The sequence below is a fragment of the Brachyhypopomus gauderio genome, chromosome 12 (genome assembly GCF_052324685.1).
Source record: "Brachyhypopomus gauderio isolate BG-103 chromosome 12, BGAUD_0.2, whole genome shotgun sequence".
In the NCBI taxonomy this organism is placed as follows: domain Eukaryota; kingdom Metazoa; phylum Chordata; class Actinopteri; order Gymnotiformes; family Hypopomidae; genus Brachyhypopomus; species Brachyhypopomus gauderio.
In genome coordinates this window covers 2093518-2117172 of record NC_135222.1, presented here as the reverse complement: position 1 = coordinate 2117172, position 23655 = coordinate 2093518, and the positions used below count along the sequence as shown (strand labels likewise).

Below are 23655 nucleotides of genomic sequence, written 5' to 3'. Positions count from 1 at the left end.
TAGGAGTAACTGGCCAGGCAGCACACACACAGGTTTCACACATTTTACCAGCACATCTACGCCAGCAGTCAGCAGTCAGCCCAATGTGGATTACTGCTCCTCATCACGACACGGCCGTCTGATTGGCTCCTGTGCGTGTGCCTGGCCAAGGGCTGGAGACTGTTAACATGCAGCCTATTCATATCATAAAATCACTTGGACAGTAATACTTTTCTCTAGCTTTAGCTTAGAAGTTGGGAGTATGCTTGATGTACAGTTACCCACTTTAAGACATCAAAGGCATCTGGCCGACCTTTCTCTCATGAAAAATTTCTGAAATGGTTTTTGTTAGTGGAGGAGGGGTACAATATGATTTTCTCATATGCTCAGCATAGTTATTTGTTAGTCACGGCCATCTTAAGTGTAGCGATGATATTGGGTTATTGTATATACAATTGTGTACACGGAGCACACACGGTGGAAGACAGAGCCTATCAGGGACTTCCTTCTACCCCCGTAGTACCATCAAATCTCAGATGGGAACAGAAGAGGCGATTCACTGCGGCCTCCTATTGACCTGACCACAGCTGCAGCGCTCCACACACTGGTGCTTCAGAGTGGACTGACAGCTGGCCAGGCCAGACTGACAGCGCGGGCTGCTACAGGAGGCCTGGCAGAGCCACAGACCCCTACCCCTGCCCCCAAGACCACCTCCACCCTCCTCGCCCTCCACCTCCCCCTCCACCTCTCCTCTCCTTCCACCTCTCCTCCCCTCCCCTCTCCTCACCTCTCCTCTCCTCCACCTCCACCTCCCCTCTCCTCTCCTCCACCTCCCCTCTCCTCCATCCTCTCCTCTCTCCTCCACCTCTCCTCCACCTCTCCTCTCCTCCTCCTACCTCCACCTCCCTCACCTCCCCTCTCCTCCACCTCCCCTCTCCTCCACCTCCCCTCTCCTCCACCTCCCTCCCCTGCCCCTCTCCTCCATCCCGCACCCCCTCCCCTCCACCTCCCTCTCCTCCACCTCCCCTCTCCTCCAACTCCCTCCCCCTCCCTCCACCTCTCCTCTCCTCCACCTGCCCCGCTCCTCCACCCCTCCTCTCCTCCACCTCCCCTCTCCTCCACCTCCCTCTCCTCCTCCACCTCCCCTCCCTCTCCTCACCTCGTCCTCCACCTCTCCTCCACCTCTCCTCACCCCCACCCCTCTCCTCCACCTCCCCTCTCCTCCAGCCTCCCCTCCCCGCTCCTCTCCTCCACCTCTCCTCACCTCTCCTCTCCTCCACCTCTCCTCCCCTCCCCTCTCCTCCACCTCCTCTCTCCTCCACCTCTCCTCCCCTCCACCTCTCCTCCCTCCCCTCTCCTCCACCTCCTCTCTCCTCCACCTCTCCTCCACCTCCCCTCCCCTCCACCTCTCCTCTCCTCCACCTCTCCTCCACCTCGCCTCCCCTCCCCTCTCCTCCACCTCCCCTCTCCTCCACCTCTCCTCTCCTCCACCTCTCCTCCACCTCCCCCTCTCCTCCACCTCCCCCTCTCCTCCTCCTCTCCTCCACCTCTCCTCCACCTCCCCTCCTCCTCCACCTCTCCTCTCCTCCACCTCTCCTCCACCTCCCCTCCCCTCTCCTCCACCTCCCCTCTCCCTCCACTCTCTCCTCTCCTCCACCTCTCCTCCACCTCCCCTCTCCTCCCCTCTCCTCCACCTCCCCTCCTCCTCCTCCTCTCCTCCACCTCTCCTCCACCTCCCCTCTCCTCCACCTCTCCTCCACCTCTCCTCTCCTCCACCTCTCCTCCACCTCTCCTCTCTCCTCCACCTCTCCTCCACCTCCCCTCCCCTCTCCTCCACCTCCCCTCTCCTCCACCTCCCCTCTCCTCCACCTCCCCTCCCCTCCCCTCTCCTCCACCTCCCCTCCCCTCCACCTCCCTCGTCCTCCACCTCCCCTCTCCTCCAACTCCCCCTCCCCTCCCCTCCACCTCTCCTCTCCTCCACCTGCCCTCTCCTCCACCTCCCCTCTCCCTCCACCTCCCCTCTCCTCCACCTCCCCTCTCCTCCACCTCCCCTCCCGTCTCCCTCCACCTCCACCTCCCGTCTCCTCCCCCTCCACCTCCCCTCCACCTCTCCTCTCCTCCACCTCTCTCCACCTCCCCTCTCCTCCACCTCCCCTCCCCTCTCCTCCACCTCTCCTCTCCTCCACCTCCCCTCTCCTCCACCTCCCCTCTCTCCTCCACCTCCCCTCCCCTCTCCTCCACCTCCCCTCCCCTCTCCTCCACCTCTCCTCTCCTCCACCTCCCCTCTCCTCCACCCTCCCCTCTCCTCCACCTCCCCTCCCCCTCCTCCTCTCCTCCACCTCCCCCTCTCCTCCAAATGTGGACACACGTACAGAGTAGTCACGGAACTGCAGAAAACTCCAGCCATGAATCATCTAGCCCTCATGGAGCCCCTCTCTCTCTGTCTCTCTCTCTCTCTCTCTCTCTCTCACACACACACACACACACACACACACACACACACACACATACTCTGCTTTTGTTTTAATCTCAAGTAACACTATGCTTCAGAAGCCTACGTGCTACAGGTGAGTGTATCGTGACCTTCACGTATCATTGACTCTTCCTCCCCTGACAGGGTGTGTGGAGCGTTTCCAGAGGGCTGCTCTACCTGGTAGTTCCTGAGCTCAGCGATTTTCTCATGCTGCACGGCAGAGTCGCTCCAGATGAGGTTGGCTGTCTCGTCCTCGTCTCTGGTTTTATGGAAGGCCAACTCCCCAATCACTATACGAACTACACACACACACACACACACACACACACACACACACACACACACACACACACAAGAGAGAGCTTCATATCACATTACCATACATTATATTAGCTCTGCTTCTAGGGGGAATTGCATATTTCTGACTGCCTTTAGACTAAAGCTTACCCAGAAAGATTTCCATATGTAAAAGCTAAAAACTACTCCAGTCATTCTGTCATGAAGTCAGATGACCTTCTATTATATGTCGAAGGACTGTGACTGTTTACATCTGCTGGAGTATTAGATCTTATGGATGAGTTGTTTCAAAACCATATTTACGTCCAGTTCACCACGTGCCAAGTACCCTACAGAAATGCCTTTTTCAAGGAGACAAATGAATAGCGCATAACGCATTCAAATCCCAATGGTAGCTGAAAGTCTAAGACAGGTGGCGGCCAAATTCAGATATGAATCCAATGACCATTCATTATAGCCACTAATGAAAAATGGTTATCTCCTTATGAAACAGGGTTTAGGTCATTTCTCCAGCCATCAAAAACCCTCATTTTATGTGGCATTTCAAGCCAATGACTGTCTCAATTATCACAAGGAAGTTAGTGCTAAAACTTGTTTTGGTTGTAATGTGATATCTGCCTCTGCAATATAAACCTCATTCAGCTGATAAACCTCATTGTGTCATTGCCACTTAGACTAGAGAATTTAAAAGTCCAATTAGTGCAATGTCAAGGGACGTGGCCGTGCCAAGGAGTAGATCTTTGTTTGTTTCTGTGTCGGTGTGTTTGAACAGCCCAAGCCATGGCAAGTCCTGTGATAAGGGCACTAACATGACATGCTAATAACTACCCATAGTCCCAGAGAAGGCATGGTGTCTGCTGTGTTTGCCAATGACATAATTACACTCAGTGTGACTACACAAAAACAATGGATGCCCGCTAAAATCAACAACAAATGCCATTTTGCTGATTTTTAACATGGGTAGGAGTCTACACCTGCTATGAATTATGAAATTTAAATCTTTATTATGATAATTTAACATTTTCCTTCATTAGTGGAAACACTGCTATGTTCTCTAAGCTAACACACTGGAAAGCTGTAGGTTGGTTGGTGTGTTTGGTCTGCTTTCTGGTACCTATCTCATATTTGGTGTTTGGTCTGGTTTCTGGAACCTATCTCATATTTGGTGTTTGGTCTGGTTTCTGGTACCTATCTCATATTTGGTGTTTGGTCTGGTTTCTGGTACCTATCTCATATTTGGTTTTTGGTCTGGTTTCTGGTACCTATCTCATATTTGGTGTTTGGTCTGGTTTCTGGTACCTATCTCATATTTGGTGTTTGGTCTGGTTTCTGGTACCTATCTCATATTTGGTTCCCGCCACGTTGGCTGTGATGACTCCTTTCTTCTTCTTAGTTCGGACCTTCCTCTTCACTCCATTCTGATTGGCCAGTGTGGGCGGCACATTCACGGGGGACGTCCCTTGATCCTCTGTGAGAAATCCGGTCACATTGTTAAGGATTGTAAGACGAGCCTGAGCAAGAGCTTCACAATCCACAGCCTAAGATTGCCAGCACTGCCTGCAGCTAATGTGAGTGCGAGTGAAAGTAAAGCCCCTGTTGGGCTGATAAAGTGGCGTGGCTCAACGTCTGCCCTGGAGAGGCCACACTCACCTCCATCGTTGGCAAGAGAGGGCATGTCACGGGCGGACGGGTCAAAGGTCGCAGAGCTCTCCTCCGCCAGGCCTCTGGGGCTCTCCAGCACAGCTTGGCACAGATCTACTTTATCTCCCCTGTTTTAACCGAGGTACACCCAGAGGGCCACAGGTTCATGGGGCCCCAAGCCTCCGGCGTCGGACGGATCCTCTCTCTCGATCTCCGCCGGTGCAGGGGAGGGGGAGGGAGGGGGGAGGAGGATGGGAAAGGGGGCGTTTCCTCCCAGGCGGCGTAACCACAGTACATTTATATGGACGGGCAGATGGATAGAGAAGGTGTCTGTTGGGGAAAAAAAGGGGGGGGGGGGGGGGGGGATCAGAAAGAACGTGTCACTTATGTTAGAGAATATTGCAGTGAAAGGGGCTGAGGGTGAGGGCCACACTTGTGTTTGATGTGCTGCTCAAGCCCTTCTGAGACATATCAGTCAAGCTGACACGAGCGGCTTCACCTCAGCCAATCGACTTTAAAAGCTGACGGGTGGCGGTTGGAGCCCAGCACTTCAGTGGCTGCGAGTGCAGATGACAACATTCTGTCTTCTGTCTGTCAGATGAAACATTAATGCAGCCGTCTAATGAAGAGCTTTGGCTTTGCATTTTTTTAAGCTCCAAGGCTCTATTGTAAGACTGCAGTCTGTCATGAGTCATGAGGTCCTGGCAAGCATGTTGTTGGTTTGTTTGTCTTAGTACCTTGTATACCACCTTCTAGACCTGATTTCAAATTTAATTTGAAGTATTTTAGATCTTTTCTTTCTGAAACCAAGATCTGGCTGGATAAAATACATTGATCAACACTGACCTCTAGTGGTTCATTTGTTTTATGCTTTCACATGTACTCACATACACAAAAGGACCTGCGCTACCTATACAACACAAACCTGTGTCAATTAAAAAAAAATGAAGGCATAAAGTAGCTAAAGTTCAGTCAAGCTATTTTCAGACTGAGTTTAAGTTGAACAATCCAGTCAGGTCACCTCGTACCCTTTAACACTTCCCTACCTCTCCCTTCCGTTAAATGCAACAAAAGAGGTCACGCCCTCTTACTCCTTTCTTCAATGCAAACACAAGACCAAGTTGACAATTGTGCGCTATAATTACACAGTGAATGCTCCTCACTGAACAGGAAGAAGCCAGAGTGGAGACTGCAGGAGGAGCAGGAGCCCGGCGGCCGGGGCATGCCGTCCCCGAGGAGGTGTACTGTTGAACAGCCCCAACACGCTGCCATCAACAGCCTAATCCATTCACTCCGCCGTCCCATTAAACCCATACATCCATGCTATCTCCTTAACCCCCCCCCCCCACCCCCGCACAACCCCCACAAATCTCACTCTGCCAATTCAGCAAAAATAAATAAATAAAAACTTTCAAATGTGGGTTATGCCATTCCCCCGAAGGACCAGAGGCCGCCTGACAGATATTCAATACCGTACTCTCCATAATGATCCAGCCATGCTGAATCGATTATAAAGGAATATGTGGCGTGGCATGTCCCTCACATATCCGCACAGTGTCGGTTTAAATAGGGCCACAGGAGGAGGGACCCGCTACTCGGCCGTTCATATCTTCATTATGTTTTTCCTTCTTTTACATTTCTTTGACTCGTCTCTGGAGCTGCAGCTATGGCGTCTGCATTTATGGGATGGAGATGGCTAACCAAGATAAGATGCACAATATAACCTCAACACACCTTATCCCGAGACACAGTTCTGATTTAAAGGTACTACTCGAGGTAACATGATGAAGTATACCCATTACGCCAAATCATTTTTTTTAAACATCTTTATATATAAAATCATTATTTTTTCACTTTTGCACCTCTGAACTATTTTGCCATTGAATGCAAATGCTGTGGTGTGGCGTAGTTGTGCATGCAGCCAGTGCAGATTTAGCATTTCAAAGCCTGGCTGAGTCAGCTATGAGTGAGTAAGGAAGAGACCTTTGATCCACATCAAAAGAACTAATCGCTCAAAGATCAACAAATATTTGCAGATGTGTGTGAAATGTGTCTCTTTCAAATGCAAGTGGACCACAGAAGTTCTTTAAGGGCACTCGTGTGAACCGTAGTACAAATTCAGTGGTTTTCTGCCCGGTGCTCACAGACACATCTGGGCAGCAGGAAACTTTTTTATTCTGATTTCTACCTTTACTTTTTTCTGTTTAAGGCTGCAAGTTACTTATCTGTGTGCATTTGCTTTTATCTTTGTCTATAAAAAACACATTGAATGACCTGTAGGTATGGGCAGGAAACAAATGAACCTGTCTTATCTGGCCTTGCTTTCTGTTTAAATTGGGCATCATGGCTGACCTCACAAAACAGGCCCAAAGTGCCCAAGAAAGTGTATTAAAATGTTGATGTCGCTTTCAACCTAGCTCAGTGAAAAACATCTGTTTGTTGAAACTACTGAACGCTGACACACAAAGTCATAGGTTTACATGATTCTAATGATTATTTTATAATATATTAAAACAATTAGAAACTTTAATCTGATCTGATGGTATGTAAATCCAGAACAATCCCATTAATTTTCCATTTTTTTAATCTTCATTTTACCTTTTTGTCTGAATGACTCACTCACACTCCTTTTAGACACTGGGCATCCATTAAGGAAACCGACCTTCCCCCCTTTCATTTGTTCAAACAATCTTTGGATATTTTATTACTAAAAAGAACTGTAGACTTTACATGGGATTATGCCAGTCAATACATATCTTATGTAGCATTAAAATACATTACAGAAGCATTAGGGAATCCATCAACACTATGGTACTCAACCCTGTGTTTAATAACACAAGATGTTTGAGTAATCTACTCACTTAGCTCCTCTCTTCAACCAGAGAGGCTAGAGACATTGGGTAAGTTACCGCAGTCAGGCAAAGCACGGCCTTTATTCAACACTTATTTTGTCATACTGAAAGCCAGTTAATAGCCTTTACCATAACACAAATAACAGTCCAAGCAGTAAAAAAAGATCCTACTCGATCATGTCATTTCCTCAGCTGTCAATCAGTAAAAAACCCTCCTAATATTGCAGAAAATAAAGTAGTCATACTTGGCCAGAGCTGCAGAAGCTGTAGGAGAAAGCAGCAAATAACATTCACACTACAGCTCAACCGCTGGTGTTTCACTCAGCTACCGAACTCAGAGCAGTTTCCTATCTTGCCAGATCGTGGATCAGAACAAAAGAAACATATAGACCATCCTGTGAGCGATACACAAAGAACCCAGTGTAGCAGAAAGCCTCAGCACACAGGCAGTGACTCATTTAGGCAGTACCACACGAGATCGGGCCTCAGGGCACACACAAAGCTTCACTGTCAGTGAGCTAAGAATGTCACACAGCATATTACCCAAGATGACAAAAAAACTGTTCTGTGGTTTGGGTTAAGCTCCGAGCGCTGATCTAGAACCAGCTTTCTCAAAACACGCAGTGTAATATGTGTGTGTACTATATTTCACATATTACATCTTAATTAGCTGTAGTGTTTATAAATTGTTTTTGAAGAACACAATATGCACATAAATGCTCATTTAAGAGTGGAATGATTTTTTTTCCTTGCGGTTTTTCTATATGGTTTTTCATGTTGCGTTTTGCAGTACCTCAGTACACTGATGCTAAAACACATTAAACTATACCCAACCCCACACTCACAATCTCACTGTCCTCACCAACTTCCTCTGAAGAAATTCATCCATCTGATGCATCTTCATCCACACCTCTCTTCACAACCTCTCCCAAAGACGTGTGCTTAGCGCTGAATGTTCAGTACGTAATTTTAAATCACTCCTTATGATCCAGTCAGAGACGTTTTCCCCCTCAAAGGAATTATTTTAGTCATATCTGTCAGGATATAAAAACAACTTAGCTACATGTTGCTAAAATAAAATGCTTCCATTAACTTTAGCCATTTACTGCAGGCACAGAAATATGGCACATCATAATCACCCCATACTACTTAGTTTTAAGTAGCAGCAGTCTGAACTCATTATATCTTTTGGCCTGCACAATTAAAATTAACATTACATAATTTTGTACAGTGATCTCTGTAATCTGTAAACTATAATGCACTTTGCATAGTTGTGTACACAATGTGCAGTATTTCAGGTTTTCTAATCAAAACAGCATATTACTCATCTAATGAGAGCTCTTATTAAATCTGCCATATGTGTTGTGTGCTCAGAACGATTTCAAAAGTGACTTTTGAATTCTCTGTGAGCTCTTGACTAAATCACAACTTTGATGAAACACATGAAAATATGCTAGCGTGTGCTATTGTGACATTCTAAGCTTACTTATCTATTATCTTTCACTTTATTGCAATTTGTTTGACCTTCTACACACACAGTGAAAGCTGGAGCACTTGACCATGAGCACTGCACTTAAACAACAGGATTATGGGGCGCCTGCTCATCCACGTCACCTCTCTGCCTCCTACAACACTGATATGAAGTGGTGCCAACTATAACTGTAGTTGCACTAAATGTATTTCAGTCTAACAGTTCAGCCTAGACCTACCTAGCAAATGTCAGATTAACACTCAAGATGATTTAATGAGACATCTACCATACTCTAACGAGGCGTACCATATCATAAAGTATTTAATACTAGCCAGTAACATGAATAATGTAACCATTTTACATTTTATCTAAACCAAATGTCACAACAAACAAATGTGTGTATATATATGTTAGGCCTGTACCGGTATAATGTATTCGTACCGAACCGTACCGAACCGCCCTTTGGTCAGTTTATATGTGGGTTTATATGCAGCCATCACAGACCTAGAACAGTAGACTCACAGCGCCTGTTCTACCCAGTGACCGTATATACACAGTCTCTGGTTCTACCCTGCGTAGGTGCCTGCCATACGTGATTGGAGTAGTAAAGGGAGGCTCTTTATAAAGAAACTATTTTGTGATTCGTGCTCTTGTGACCATGTGGGGGTGACCTCACACGACAAACCAATCAGTCGAGCCTTTCCTAACCACGCTTCAAAAATCAAAACACTTTTGTGAGGTACACGCTTCTGTTGTATCAGAGAATGGTGTAGACTAGTATAGTTTAGTAGTTTAATTTGGACATTATGGCTGCTGCTACCGACCAACCAGAGCTAGAGAATCCTCCCCTTGCGTTAAAATCTCCCGTTTGGGAACACTTCGGTTTCCCTGTAAAAAACTGCAACGGAAAAAGACAAGTGGATAAAACGAAGGCGGTATGCTGTCATTGTTTTGCTGAGGTCGGCTATGTTTCGGGCAACACTTCAAATATGCTAACTCACCTGAGACTGCACCACCCAAGTGTTAAGATTACCGCGACAAGAAAGAAAACCCCAATTGCGCAAACGCCACTGACATCTGCGTTCAAGTGTCCTTTCAATCGCAATTCAGATCGGGCTAAAGCCGTAACAGCATCCATCGGCGCTTTTATAGCATTGGATCTTAGACCATATTTAGTTGTTGAGAATGCTGGTTTTAAGCATATGCTAAAGGTGATTGAACCACATTTCAGCCAAACAGTCATTCCAGAGAAATGAGAATATTTCATTTAACTTAATGGTACCCAGCAGCACTTTGATTTTTTTCTGTTTCCGTTTGTATACTGACATTTTTTTTGGTTAAATAAACAAGCTGTGGAAGAAAATGGTTTAGCATTTTGTTCCCACGCTATACCGTAAATGTACCGAACCGTGACCCCAAAATCGAAGTACGTAACGAACCGCGACTTTTGCATACCGTGTATATATATATATATATATATATATATATATATATATATATATATATATATATATATATATATATATATATATATATATATATTGTGTGTATATATATATATATATATATATATATATATATATATATATATATATATATATATATATATAAACTTTTATACTTTAAAAGCCATAAGCTATATATATATATATATATATATATATATACACACACACAAACACACTATATATATATATATATATATATATATATATATATATATATATATATATATATATATATATATATAATCTTTGAGAGAAATTCAAATTTGTGGTTAGTATACAGCTTCCAGAGAAACAGGACATTTCAGGCAGAAGTCCTTTATCAGCAAAGTTCTTCTGAATTTGTCAGAGGAACCAGTGTATATTAGAAAAGAATTTTGTTTAAATCATAACATGAGCCAACAGTGTTCTTTTTCAGTTCAAATGTATGGTTTTAACTTTTTTTTACTTAAAATAAATCATAGTTTAACAACCTACTTTAAAAGCCATAAGCTATATCTTTGTTAAGTGACATAAGATATTTCTACTTTATTAGCTTCTGAAATAGTTTACTGTATTACTATTCCACCTAATGCTCAGCAGTTAAATTTAATGTGCATACTTTACATATCTGACCAAAATCTCTTCTATTATTTAAAAAAAAATGAAAGACACTGAGAGAGTGAGAAAACTCTGGTTTCTAAGCAACCAGCCACAGCAGAGTATGTTGTAATATAAATCTCAGTTTCAGTACATTATTTAGTGAATATGGTGTTACCTGGTAGTTTTACAAAGGAATTTATTCATTCATCATCTAAACCTGCTTAATCCAACTCGCAGAGTGTCGGGGGTCTATCCCAGCATCGGAGAATGCATGAACAGGACACTAATACAACACAGTGTACAAAGGCATATTCACTACTAATTAATAAATAAAAGTTTATAAATAATAGCTGAGTTTTAATAATATAATAATAATATAATAATAACATAACTAACCAAATGGTCGATGAAATAGTTATTAAGAATATGAGCAACCTTGCTGTGACTTGCTAATGAAGTTGGGTAAACAAAGTTACAGTGAAAGACTCCACAAAAAAGAAATAAAAAGACGGGAAATTGAAACCGCTGTTTACAAATCTTCAATTTAAGCAGGAAAGGAAATAACTGTCCAAGAAGAAACATGCCATAAATGATTCATCCCCTAACTTGGTTGCCATAAATTTAAGCGAAGATTATATTTTTATGAGTATTAATGCATGTAAATAGTGCTTCGCACAGTTCATAGCTTAGATCTCACCAACTATTTGCACAGACTGCTACATTAAGAAAAACATTATTTCATTTCATAACATCAAACTGCTCAAATAGATGCACTTCATTCCTTTCATTAGCAATTATACTGACTGTATAAAGTTTGGATAATTCACCTCATGCTTTCAAGATTTGATATTCTATGTATTTTTCTGATTTCATCACTATCATATCGTGCATGGCCTGTCCACACCTAGTACGTTAACCTTCCTTACAGTCCGGCCCAATGTCCACAAACTGGCCCAATACGGGTCCAGCTCGGTCCGGCACTGCAGTAGAGGACCTCGGTGATCAGACCGGCCGCAAACGCAACGCACCGTGATCGGTCTCCTCTGGATCTAATATAATCAGGTCCAAGAGTTGGGAAACCAGCCCTAGCTAGGCCTGCTCAACAAACGACGTGTGCGGCCTGTCATAGATGCACTCTACACCGTTACATACACACACACCATACACACACCACATAGACACCATCACACACCATATACACACCACCACACACCACATAGACACCATCACACACCATGTATGTGTCCCAGATTCAGACTGCGGATCTACAAAGTATATAGTATAGACATAGCGTAGACATATATAAATATATGTGTAAAATATATATATTATATATATATAGGGACGGACACACACACACAGTTTTTTTTTGTGTGGGGAGAAGATGGCACCTGTCTGGAGACGCTAACTGTGTTAGCTATGCTAGGCTAGGCTAGGCTATGCTAGGCTAGGCTAGGCTAGGCTAGCTCCTTGGTTCCCATCCACGTTCAGCATGGTTCTCGGTCTCTCCGCGGTTAGCTCGTCGCTAGCGCTCTGATTTATTACTCAGTCTGTCCCACAGTGCGGTGTGAGAGGCCGGTGGATGATTAATGCCAAACACTTCACGTCCACCTCCATCTTTTGGTATTTTGTACATGTCAAATGTACAATGCCGTATGTACGCGGGCCGTACTCGGGTGTTGTTACACCGCATCTACGCGGCCGTGTGTGAGTGTTGTTACCCGGTGGCTGGTGTGTGTCCTGTGCTGGTGTGTGCTCACGTTAGCCTGCTAGCTAGTGCAGGAATGAAAATCACATTGATGGTGTCGGGGATGTTACCTGGACACTGGCTCCGGTCACTCTGCGGTGTTCTTTGTTTTTCTTTTTTTCTGTGACTCAGTAAAATACCGTTTTGTTCAGCACTGGCTTCGTATTTAATCAACCCTTAGCGGATAATAATGTAGCTAGCGTTACAGTAGTGTATATGAACCTGTCCTGTGTGGTAACAGCAGTGAGGGTTAAAGCGTCCAGCGGACCGCCCCATTCCTCACATAGGGGGACCTGATTTCTAATATACGTAACTCAGTCAATCTCGGGCAAATTCTCTCCATTAAGCAGTAGGCAATTTTCGTTCATATACTCCAGTATTTTCACAATATCATACGCATAGTGCTGTATTTCTGTCTTTCTCTCTTTTTTCATTACATCACAACAAAATAGTCACCTACTACCCAATGGTAACTTCTAGGAGAACGTATGAGCCAACTGGATGCTGAACCATCCTCCAGTACAGTAGCACCTCACATTGACTCACACTGGTCTATTACATGCAGATGTATTTAATGTCCGTGGCAGGTCCTTTTGTTTGTTTGTGTGCATGAGTTTTGTTGTCTGTTTGTTTACAAGGTGATGCATCAAAGTTTGAATGAATTAATGAATGGCAATCTCTTCAAACACCCTTTTAAACTGATGCCGTGTATGACGATGTTACGCCTAGTTTACCTGCATGGTAAATGCCCCTATAATTACAGTTCAGGTGCTTAACATCTAAAGTGGTCCTCTCTGATAGCAGAGCTCCTCAGTCTCCCAATGTGACAAATAACCGAGAACAGGTATGATTGTGCATTATTAATATGTATAGATACCCTGGTGTTGCTTCTGACTGCTGATTGGGGCACTTTCTGATAAGTGTGACCACTGGCTAAAACGATACTGACAGCTTTATTTACCCATCAGGATGAATGTAGCTATCGATAGTATCAAACTTTTATATCAATTATATTTGTTTGCCCTGGTTATATGACCAAGGTCATGTTTAAATGCTGTTTTCGCACAGACGGTGTTTCAAATCGGAGCAGTTTCTATTTCACTTTTTATCCACTAAAAGGCGCTATGTTTTAAACAGGACTCGTTTATCTACGACCACGACATATCCGGTTGATCGTTGGGATTTGTTTGTTTTTATTTTTGCTAGCAAGTGAGTTGTTAGTCAGCGGCGATAAGTGATGTTTAGAGTTATGATAACTGATATCAGCAGACAGTGAGACATTTGTCATTTGGTAGAAGGACCGATAATGGTCATGACTTTATGAGACAATACGAAGTATTTATACTGTACATAATTAACCATATAATCGATTAGCTAACGGTATAGAGTGCCATTGACAGCTTGATAGCTTACTTGCTAACAGAAGCGCGATTAATGCAAGTTATAAACCCAGCGAACACGACAGCCAGCCAGCCAGCCAGCGATCTGCTCGGCCTGGAGAGACGGAGCAGCGCTAACTAGCTAACTGAGGACCGCTCGTAATTCTCAACCAGGCTATCGTTAACACTCAAAAACTGATTCTCTATCTCTGTCTTCCTCATAATGGGAAACGCAGCTGCCGCAAAGAAAGGCAACGAATTAGAAAGCGGTAAGTACACACACGAGTTAGCTGCTCATCCAGCAGGTTTATTAGCTCAAATGTAGCGTAGCTAACAGAAGTGGCGGCGCGTGGCGTGACGGCGTCGCTAGGTAACGTTAGCCTGCTGTAACTGTCTTGCTAACAGACGTTCAAGTGTCAAAACACGTCTGTCAGAAAAGCTAACTAGCTAAAGCTAACGTTAACTAAGCTAGCTACGTTAGCAAGGCTGGCCGTCTTAACGAGACCGGTTCACATTGCAGTGGTTTTGTTAGCTAGCTTGGCTAGCTTACTTAGCTAACGTATCTATGCAAACTGTTTAACCTCAGGTAGCTGGTGATGATGGCTAATAATAAATAAGTTATTACAGCAGTTTTAAGAAACTTAAGGGTATTAATTTTCAGCACAAGAGCTTGGCAATGCAGGAGCAAAGTGTAGTTTATTACAATTTCAAAACATTTAAAAATACCAGCTATTATTGTACTATCGCATTTCCGTCATATTATTCATGTTGGCTAAAGCAGCCGTTAGCACAACCAGACGCTATAGGGTCTGAGTAGCCCGATGTTTTAACCAAAATATCAAACAGTAGCCTTTTGTCACAGACAAATAGCTTAATTTCAGTGACTACCACTGTACTAAGTAAATTAGTAAGTTACTTCAGATGTGACGGAAATCCACGAGGAACCACTCATAGTAATATACCTCCTAAATTGCACAAGTGTGTATGAAATTGCCTAATTGTTTACCAAAACAGGTGAAAAGATGAGGTCTAATGGCGACATGGAGGCTACAGATGCTGGCATATGGGTTTTGATATCTAACAGTGTTGATTCCCAATAAATGTTTAAACATTTTCAAGTAATATTTTTGCACCATTTTGATCATCACCATGTCGGGTCTTGTTTGTCAACAGACTGTCATCCAATAACATGGACTGTTACGCATTTAAACCCAACAGGACTTTTTATTCAAACTAAATTAGATTTATGGGTTGAATCGCATACATTTGTAGGAACAGTATGAATCAGATAATGGTTTTTGGAACTTAACTTTTCATGTAAAAATACTGTTGTTCATTCAAGTGTTAAACACAAACACAAACATGTACACATTCTCACACACACACTGCTCTTTTCTGTGGATGTTCTTGGCTCTACACGCTGATTTTCTTCACTGCAACAGTCACAATTTGAAACCAAATCTTTGATTTCGGAAATCAAATAAACATAATAGTCATGTAAATGCATATTTTGTTCATATAGTATTCATTAAATTCAGAAATTACATGTGTTTTTCAGTTGTGAATTTCATACATTTACAATTCTCACCACAGAACAGTATATAAAACATCAACAGAAGCATTTCAGTTGTAGAAAGACATTTCATCGGTGGAATATCTTTATCATCTATATAAACCTATAAAGGGCTATCTGGTTATTTTGCTATCTAGCTAAGCTACTGAAAGGCTGAAATGCTCTCTAAGTGTTGCTGTCCTAATTAATTTGGTTTCTGATGAAGACCTGTTGAGTTGTCTAGAACTAAATCATGTTAGGTTTCAGTATACCTAATTGGCAAAGAATTGATAACCTAATTAAAATATCTTGATGATAACAAATTATAATGGCTTTTAACAAGGACCATATTTATAGATAGCTTATTAGATAGCCTTTGTGACACTAGTAAAATAGTTCAGGAATATAGAATTCACAAAAACAGATTATTATTGACAGTTAAAACACTTATGTCTGGCTATTACAGATAGACATTGCATAGTATAGAAAACTATATGCAAACTATCTTTCTAAACACTTTAAAATATGGTTATTTGCAACAAGCTGTTGCAAATCTCTACCAAGTTCTCAAGCCCATTCTGGGTTCACTTTTCATTTTCCATCCGTGAAGTTGGTGGAGTGGCTAGTTGAACTAAATTATTAGAATACCATTCCAACTGTTAGATACTCAATAAAAACAAAGACTGTCTGCCCATAGTTGTGCAGCCATGAAGCTGCTTATCGTTAACAGGAAGTGTAACTGTGTGCGGTAAGGCAATGCAGTACTGTGTTAAGTCAAGTCAAGTATCACAAACAGGAAGTCTTTTTATCCATCAGGCCCGCTAAACTAACTATATTTTGCTTAACGGTTTGCTGGAGGGTGTTTTGTGCTAAATAAAAGACTCCTGCAAATGGCCCAACAAAGGGATTCAAATTTTGGGCAGTCTGTGAGTACAAACTCTGCCCTGCAAAGGCTGGATAATTTGGCAAGTCGGTTTTTTAACAAATATCGCAAAGGCAACCAGGAAAAATCACAAGAAACTGATGGCCCGCATGTTTCCGAGTACACCATCATTTGGGATGGAACAAGTAAGTGAACAGAAGTAGACCAAATCTCATATATAATACTTCAGTGATGGTACGGTTTTGGCACATTAAATGAAAGAGCGCGACCGCCATCATACAGCTTAACAGTCAGATCTTGCCATCGGTAAGAGTTTAGCACATAGGATGTTTTTGGTAACTGATATTAGATTTAAAGCCGGAAAATCTGAATTGTATAAATTTAAGTCACAGTAATATGGGCTCACAAAGACTACTACTTTGTTGAAGTAATGTTCAGTGGAAAACTGAAACAGTGAAAAATATGAGAATCTTTGACTTAATTGCCATTTACTTTATGTTTGAGATCGGTATATTTTTCATTAATGATCATATTTGTGTTATATTTAACATGCTAATGAATGCATACATTTGGGTTTAACTACGTGCATTTTAAATATAAATATTTGTTTTTAAAATTGTATTTTTTGTGGCTCAGGGAAGTTGCATTTGTGATCCATGTTGATCTTCTCTATTTCCTCTGCTTATCTTTGTGTTTGGCTCATGTGCATCTCACTATATATACATAAATTCATAAATTCAAATAAAAAGTGTTGAAATATGAGTTACGTGTTGAAATAAATATGTATTTTTAGAGAGTTTCATAGTCATCTCCTGCGGTTAGGCTAGCACAGTGTTGTGTATGCACAAGCAGGAAGAGTGTTAAGTTTCCATCTCGTGCAGTCACCAGCCATTACAGTTATCAGTAAGGGAGTTTCATAAGTGATAGTGGGTGAGCAGAGAAGCAAGACGTGTTTAATTGCTATGGTTTTCATGTTTAATTGTTATGGTTTTCATTGTGTTATTTGGACTGTCTGAAACAGATGGAAAGAGATTTTGTAGATTAAGAGCATTTGCAATGTCTAATCCCCTTTATATTTTGACATTCTTTTTATGAAATGCAAACTTTTCTTTCCTTTCTTTTTTCTCTGCTTTTCATTCCTGTGGGCAAATGTACCGGCAAACCTTGGTGACCTGTAGAAGCTTTTGGTATGCTCATGTTTCTGAAGCTGCCCAGTGTCTCGGAGAATGTGAGACTACAGATAGAATCATAGCCCATTAACATAAAATACTACACTTTAAATATATGTACAGTAAAAAAACGTAGGCTACCCAATACATTATAAGCTATTTATCTGGATAGTTATTGTTCTTTGCACTTTCTAAAGTTCTAAACACACATTCTAAACACTAATAAAATAAAACAGAAAAATCCACAGTGAATGACTTTATATTTATAATAAATCTGGCAGTTTCAGTGACGTCCAACAGTTTTATTGTGAACAATTTTTCATGAAGTCAGCAGAGCAGTCTTTGGTTGTATTCCATTCTCCACCTCCATGTCTAGCTCTTGCTGTATTTCTTACTTCTGTGTAAGATTTCCCTTTGTTATATTGCTGAACATCACTGTTACTTTTTGATAATTAAAAAGCCATTTGCTTTCTTGTGCAGATAGTAAAAATGATCAAACCATTATTGCCAGTGGTCTTTTGATTAATGAACACATGTTCAAGTGAGCATCTGCAGTAATCTGCCTACTTGCTACTAGATAGAAAATATTCAATAAATTTTGATTCAAATTCTTAGACGCTGCGTCCAAGACGCATGTATCTTGTAGTAGGCTCCATCCACTGTGGTCTAACTCATGAAATCCTTTCTTAGTTTCTCACATATCATTAGCTTGTATACATGTGAATCTCAATCTAATGTATATTTTAGTTACACAGCTTTACGTCCACTGAAGTTTTACTTTGGTCATGATCTCTTTGACAACGGGCATGTCTAGAACAAGTCTGCTTGTGTTGTGGTTTGTGTCTACACTGGGTTTGCATATACAGCTCATATCCTCTATTTAAAAAAAGTTGCATCCCCTGTTAGATCACCTTAGTTATACTTGTTTATATGTCAAAGATTTCTGTTTTCTGCTTTGGTCACTAAAATTAAGTACCTTTTGCATAACGTTGTCCCCTTTTTAGTGAGATATGCCAAGGTCTTTGAGATAATGCATGCTGGATACATTTACAACAAATAAGTGCCATCTTTGTTAACTCTTAGTATATTTTTCTCTCAGTGAAAGAGTTTTTAGCCAAAGCCAAAGAGGATTTCTTGAGGAAATGGGAGTGTCCACTTCAGGTAAGAATGATACTGCATTTCAGCAAATTCATTTATTTATTTGTACTTTCAGAAAATTGTTAAAGTCTACTTGGCCTGTTTCCATCTACAAACTCCTAACTGCTCTTCATTTTGTACTCACCAGAGCACAACATGCCTTGATGACTTTGAGAGGCTAAAAACTCTGGGGACAGGCTCCTTTGGGAGAGTTATGCTAGTGAAACATAAAGAAACAGAACAGTACTATGCTATGAAGATTTTGGACAAACAAAAAGTGAGTATACATAGGAAAGCTGTTGAGTAATAAGCTAAAAACATACCACTAGATTCATTTCAGTTTGATTTTGTTGGTCTTTTTTCCCAAATTTGATGCTGACGAATATTGAAGAGCTAATGCTAGTAGTAACTAGCATCTATTTCTCCATTGCTAGGCAGGTATGCTCATCTCTTCCCACATATGACTCTGTCAATGAAGAGCCCTGTAGAGGAAGCACATTGGGCATCTGAATTTAGTCCATTTTGATTGAGCAAAAAGCAAGGGCATACTTGAAAAGATCTATGTACAGTATTTTGGGTCAGATTGCTGCATCACAATGCATTTTTAAACCCTGTTCTCCATTTGAGTAAAAACTGAAGTGTCTTTGTAAACATAAAAAGGAAATGGAAACATTTTGTGTTTTGTATAAACTTCAAAGAAAACACTCACCTTGTTCACTGTAGGCTTTTGTTGGGGAAATCATTAGATATGGCCTAGTTCGTACCCTAAAATGATTGGCATTCCTTGATTTAATCTTTGAAATTCAGAAAAATCTAAGTTTTCTTTAATTTAATTGGATTAAACAGTGAAAGTTGAATAATAAAGTTTGGCAGTTTTATGCAGCTTACCTGTGGAATTAAACTTTGTGAAACTTGTCATAACAAATATAATATTTGTCTTTGTCAGGGTCCTCCCCGACTCCTCCCTCGGGTTCAGTGGTGTTGGTTTATACATTAGTCTGTGTTATTTGTATTACCTGTCTCTTGTCTTGTTATTATGTGTTAGTGTATTTAAGTGTCCTTATTGTGTATGTTCTTAGTCAATCATTTTCTTACTTCAGTCCCATTCGTTGTCTCGTTTACCATAATGTAGTAAACGTTACATGTTGAAAAGATGCTCTGCGTTACACTCTGCTTATAGAAGTGACAAGCATATATATATATATATATATATATATATATATATATATATATATATATATATATATATATATATATATATATATATTTTTATATTTATAAATCTCTGTTGTTAAGAAATAGTATATATATATATATATTTTTTATTGAAATAGTACTATAGTATGAAAACTGCATTCTTTTTTTATCTTAATGACTTCTCTATTCAATAGAAGGTGTGATGTAGTAAAATCAAATTTTCATTGACCAAATTCATTGCTAATAAATTGTGATACTGTGTTTAATTTAGTGTTTTACTTGTTTTCCTTTTGCCTGTTTTAGGTAGTGAAGCTAAAACAAATAGAACACACATTAAATGAGAAAAGAATATTGCAGGCTGTGTCATTCCCTTTCTTGGTTCGATTGGAATATGCTTTCAAGGTATGTTGCAGGTTATGTGTTGGGAAGGGTCTGTGTCACAGTAGGGGGTGTGTGGTCTCGTCATGTAGAGTGATGAGCAGTGGTGCTTTCAGCGACCTTATCACCTCACTTATTCTGAAAGTGAATTGTTTTCCCATTTTCTCTGTTGTTACAAGAGTTCAACACATATTCTGGCTTTTCAGGACAACTCAAATCTGTATATGGTCATGGAGTATGTCCCTGGTGGAGAGATGTTCTCACATCTAAGGCGAATTGGAAGATTTAGGTAAATATCTCAAATTTCTAATTGGGCACTTTACTTCAACTCCATAACAGATGTCATCTAATGAATGCCATGATTTCTTGCTTCTCTAGTATTTACATGCTAATATAATATCATCTGAAACCTACTTTGTACCCTAAGCGAACCACATGCAAGGTTCTTTGCAGCTCAGATCGTACTCACGTTTGAGTACCTCCACTCTCTAGACCTCATCTACAGAGACCTGAAGCCTGAGAATCTTCTCATTGATCAACATGGGTATATCCAGGTACATAAAATATATCCATCAGTATTTTCAACCCATTTTAGATTAATTCTCTACTGCATCTAAAACAAAAAACTCTTCTTAAAGACTCATAATGTACAGAAATATATGTGAATATTCAAGTATACTTTATTTATACAGGTCACAGATTTTGGTTTTGCTAAAAGAGTAAAAGGAAGAACTTGGACGTTGTGTGGGACACCAGAGTACCTCGCACCAGAGATCATTCTTAGCAAGGTAGAGTTAATAATCCACTCACCTGGACCATATTTTATATTTTAATTCTAGTTATTTAATGGGTACTATTACATATGTGTTTTCTAGGGGTACAATAAGGCTGTAGATTGGTGGGCTCTTGGTGTTTTGATCTACGAAATGGCTGCAGGATACCCACCCTTCTTTGCTGACCAGCCTATCCAGATTTATGAGAAAATTGTCTCTGGCAAGGTAAACAAGGTTTTGTGACATGTAATTTGTGACATTTGACAGTATAACTTCTTCATACTTTTTGTTTCCTAAAAATGACTTGCTTCCAGAAAGAGAATGTTGTTGCTTCATATTAATGGTTGTCAAGTAAACACTTTTATTAGAGAAAATCAGTGATTGGGTTAATTTCTGATGCAAAAATATTTTCCTTCTTTTGCCTACAGGTGCGATTTCCTTCTCATTTCAGTTCCGATCTAAAGGACCTGCTGAGGAATCTACTTCAGGTTGACCTCACAAAGCGCTTTGGCAATCTAAAAAATGGGGTCAATGACATTAAAAACCATAAATGGTTTGCTACAACAGATTGGATTGCCATTTATGAGAAGAAGGTATGTCCTCTTGAATAACACTGCCATAGCATAGTTATAAGTACAACTATTTCCCCAGTAAAAAGCCATTTTTAATGTTGCAATTTCTAACAGTCACTCCAAAATATTTTGTTTTTGGGTTGGACACTACATTTTTAGGTGGAGGCTCCCATCATACCAAAGTGCAGAGGGCCAAGTGACACAAGCAATTTTGATGATTATGATGAGGAGGACATCCGGATCTCAGACACAGAAAAGTGTGCTAAGGAATTCTTAGAGTTTTAGTGAGAGGTTCTCAAAGGGCTCTAGCATAATCAAGATATTATTTGTTTCCTTTACTTTGCACTCCTTCAAAGGTGAGAATGAAGCCGTGACCATCGTATGTGTTTAAACTATCTGACATTTCCTCCTTCCATGAGGCTGGGAGAAATTCATGAGTGCCATGATCTGTGTGCAGTTTGCACAGAGCTACATACAGGCAGGCAATGCTGTTTCTCTTTAGGGTTGCCACACAAAGCACCCTTAGCCTTTTCTTATTTTGTTTCAAAATATGTCACCATTTTCAAGATTATTGTATTCTTCCTGTTATTATTATTATTGATATGATTATTATTATTGTTTGATATTTATGAATAGGGAAGAGGCCAGTTACTCTGATTTGTGGTGAAGCAAATGTATTAGTCTGTGAAAATGCACTTTTTTAAGGATTGGTGCTGCTTGTTCTTGCCAGCAACATATTTTGTCTGTTACCTGTTAATTTATATATATATATATATATATATATATATATATAATGTGCTATCCACCATGTACCACAGGCTTGTCACACCTGAATGTGTGTACGCCTGTGTCTGTGTATACATGGCACACACCAGACAATGTTGGAGGAAGCGCATGCATGTATGTGGGGTTTTTGTTTTTTGTTTTTTTTGTTTTGTTTTTTTTTAAGGGTTATATGATTATCAACTAAGAACACAATACAAGCCAAGGCACACATGTGGCAAATCCCAACTATTAGATCAGTACATTTCAGTAATGTTACACCATGTCATTACAAGCAAGATTCTGGAAGATTGTTGAAATGTTAATTTCTGAAAAAGATTAATACACCAGCGTGAAAATGACAGGCTTTTATTCCCTGAAGCCATGCCAGTGGTTTAAGTGCAACTGCAACTTGTTTAGGTTATTCTGGAATAAATTTTCCCAGGGTTTTGTACACTTTGCCTTAGTTTTCTCCTTTTCTTAATTTATTTTTTTTGTAATTTTACATTCCCAACTATACTGTTTATTTCATCCATTCAACCAAAATGCAGTTTTAACTAGTGTGTACAGCCAAATGGTAGTTATAAAGTGGCGGTTACATTCAGCACAAAGCCATTTTGCTGACTAGATGGTCAGCCTTTTGGCGATGTTAATTATTTCATATGTCTATTTCTTTATGAATCTATCTGTTGGTTCATTTAAAAGATGGCTTATAAATGTAATGTTATATTTGTCAAGTTGGCCTAACTGAATTTTTCTGAAATGTCATTCAAAGTTTTTAGTGGAAGGCATTGTGTTTTAATTTATTGGAATGTTTAGCACTTGACACTCCCAAAAACGATATTTAAAGGAAATAATTTAGTATTTCACTTGTCAGTGTGGGCTGTAGTATGCAATGTCTGTATTTAGTTTTGTATGATAATTTGCACAGTGTCATTTAGAAAGCTGCCCCCTTTCCCACATTATTACATGTATTTTTAAGGGAAGTGTACACCTCTTCGCTGTAGCATATTTTATGTATCAAATAATATGTCACTATAATGAATAAAAGAAAATGCTTTGTATTTGAACGTTATATTTTTAAAACTCCATGCTGGACGGGGGCATTTTCGTTTTGTTGTATGCCACACAATTTTTAAAAATTGTGGGTTTATTTTGTGTGCCGTATCTGAGATCGTATCATGCTTCTCGTGGGCAACAATGTTGTTGAGCTGATTTTATAGGCTTACAGAACTACTGGAAATGGACATGTAAACTCATACGAAGACTTAGTATTGCGTTCACATAGTGCACATAGTGTCAAGTA

At 40.7% G+C, this 23655-nt stretch overlaps 2 protein-coding genes across 3 annotated transcripts in view; one reads left to right on the top strand and one right to left on the bottom strand.

Annotated features, from left to right (window-relative positions):
- The window catches only part of ttll7 (tubulin tyrosine ligase-like family, member 7), a 31159-nt gene extending 18354 nt beyond the window's left edge, over positions 1 to 12805 (bottom strand). The window contains exons 1-4 of the mRNA XM_077024129.1: positions 12619 to 12805; positions 4400 to 4720; positions 4086 to 4217; positions 2563 to 2751 (exon numbers count right to left, since the gene is read on the bottom strand). Coding sequence (XP_076880244.1) covers positions 2563 to 2751; positions 4086 to 4217; positions 4400 to 4424 — 346 coding nt within the window. The 5' untranslated portion in view covers positions 4425 to 4720; positions 12619 to 12805. The remainder of the gene's footprint in view (positions 1 to 2562; positions 2752 to 4085; positions 4218 to 4399; positions 4721 to 12618) is intronic.
- Positions 12806 to 13719: 914 nt separating this feature from the next.
- prkacba (protein kinase, cAMP-dependent, catalytic, beta a) lies at positions 13720 to 23413 on the top strand. 2 transcript variants are annotated; one of them, XM_077024341.1, is made up of 10 exons: positions 13720 to 14195; positions 18630 to 18691; positions 18816 to 18944; positions 20168 to 20266; positions 20449 to 20531; positions 20670 to 20796; positions 20935 to 21030; positions 21118 to 21240; positions 21444 to 21608; positions 21747 to 23413. In XM_077024341.1, the coding sequence occupies exons 1-10, from the start codon at positions 14150 to 14152 to the stop codon at positions 21870 to 21872; spliced, it is 1056 nt and encodes a 351-aa protein (XP_076880456.1). In that variant the 5' UTR covers positions 13720 to 14149; the 3' UTR covers positions 21873 to 23413. The 2 variants fall into 2 exon arrangements, with proteins under 2 accessions (XP_076880456.1, XP_076880455.1); XM_077024340.1 differs by lacking the exon at positions 13720 to 14195 and adding an exon at positions 16009 to 16546.
- The last annotated feature ends 242 nt before the right edge of the window (positions 23414 to 23655 follow it).

Excerpts from the sequence above, each read along its gene's own strand:
- prkacba (XM_077024340.1), top strand. The coding sequence starts at position 16,369 with ATGGCCCAACAAAGGGATTCAAATTTTGGGCAGTCTGTGAGTACAAAC. Across the intron at positions 16,547-18,629 it reads CATCATTTGGGATGGAACAA|TGAAAGAGTTTTTAGCCAAA; the intron begins GTAAGTGAACAG and ends TTTTTCTCTCAG. Across the intron at positions 18,692-18,815 it reads AATGGGAGTGTCCACTTCAG|AGCACAACATGCCTTGATGA; the intron begins GTAAGAATGATA and ends TGTACTCACCAG.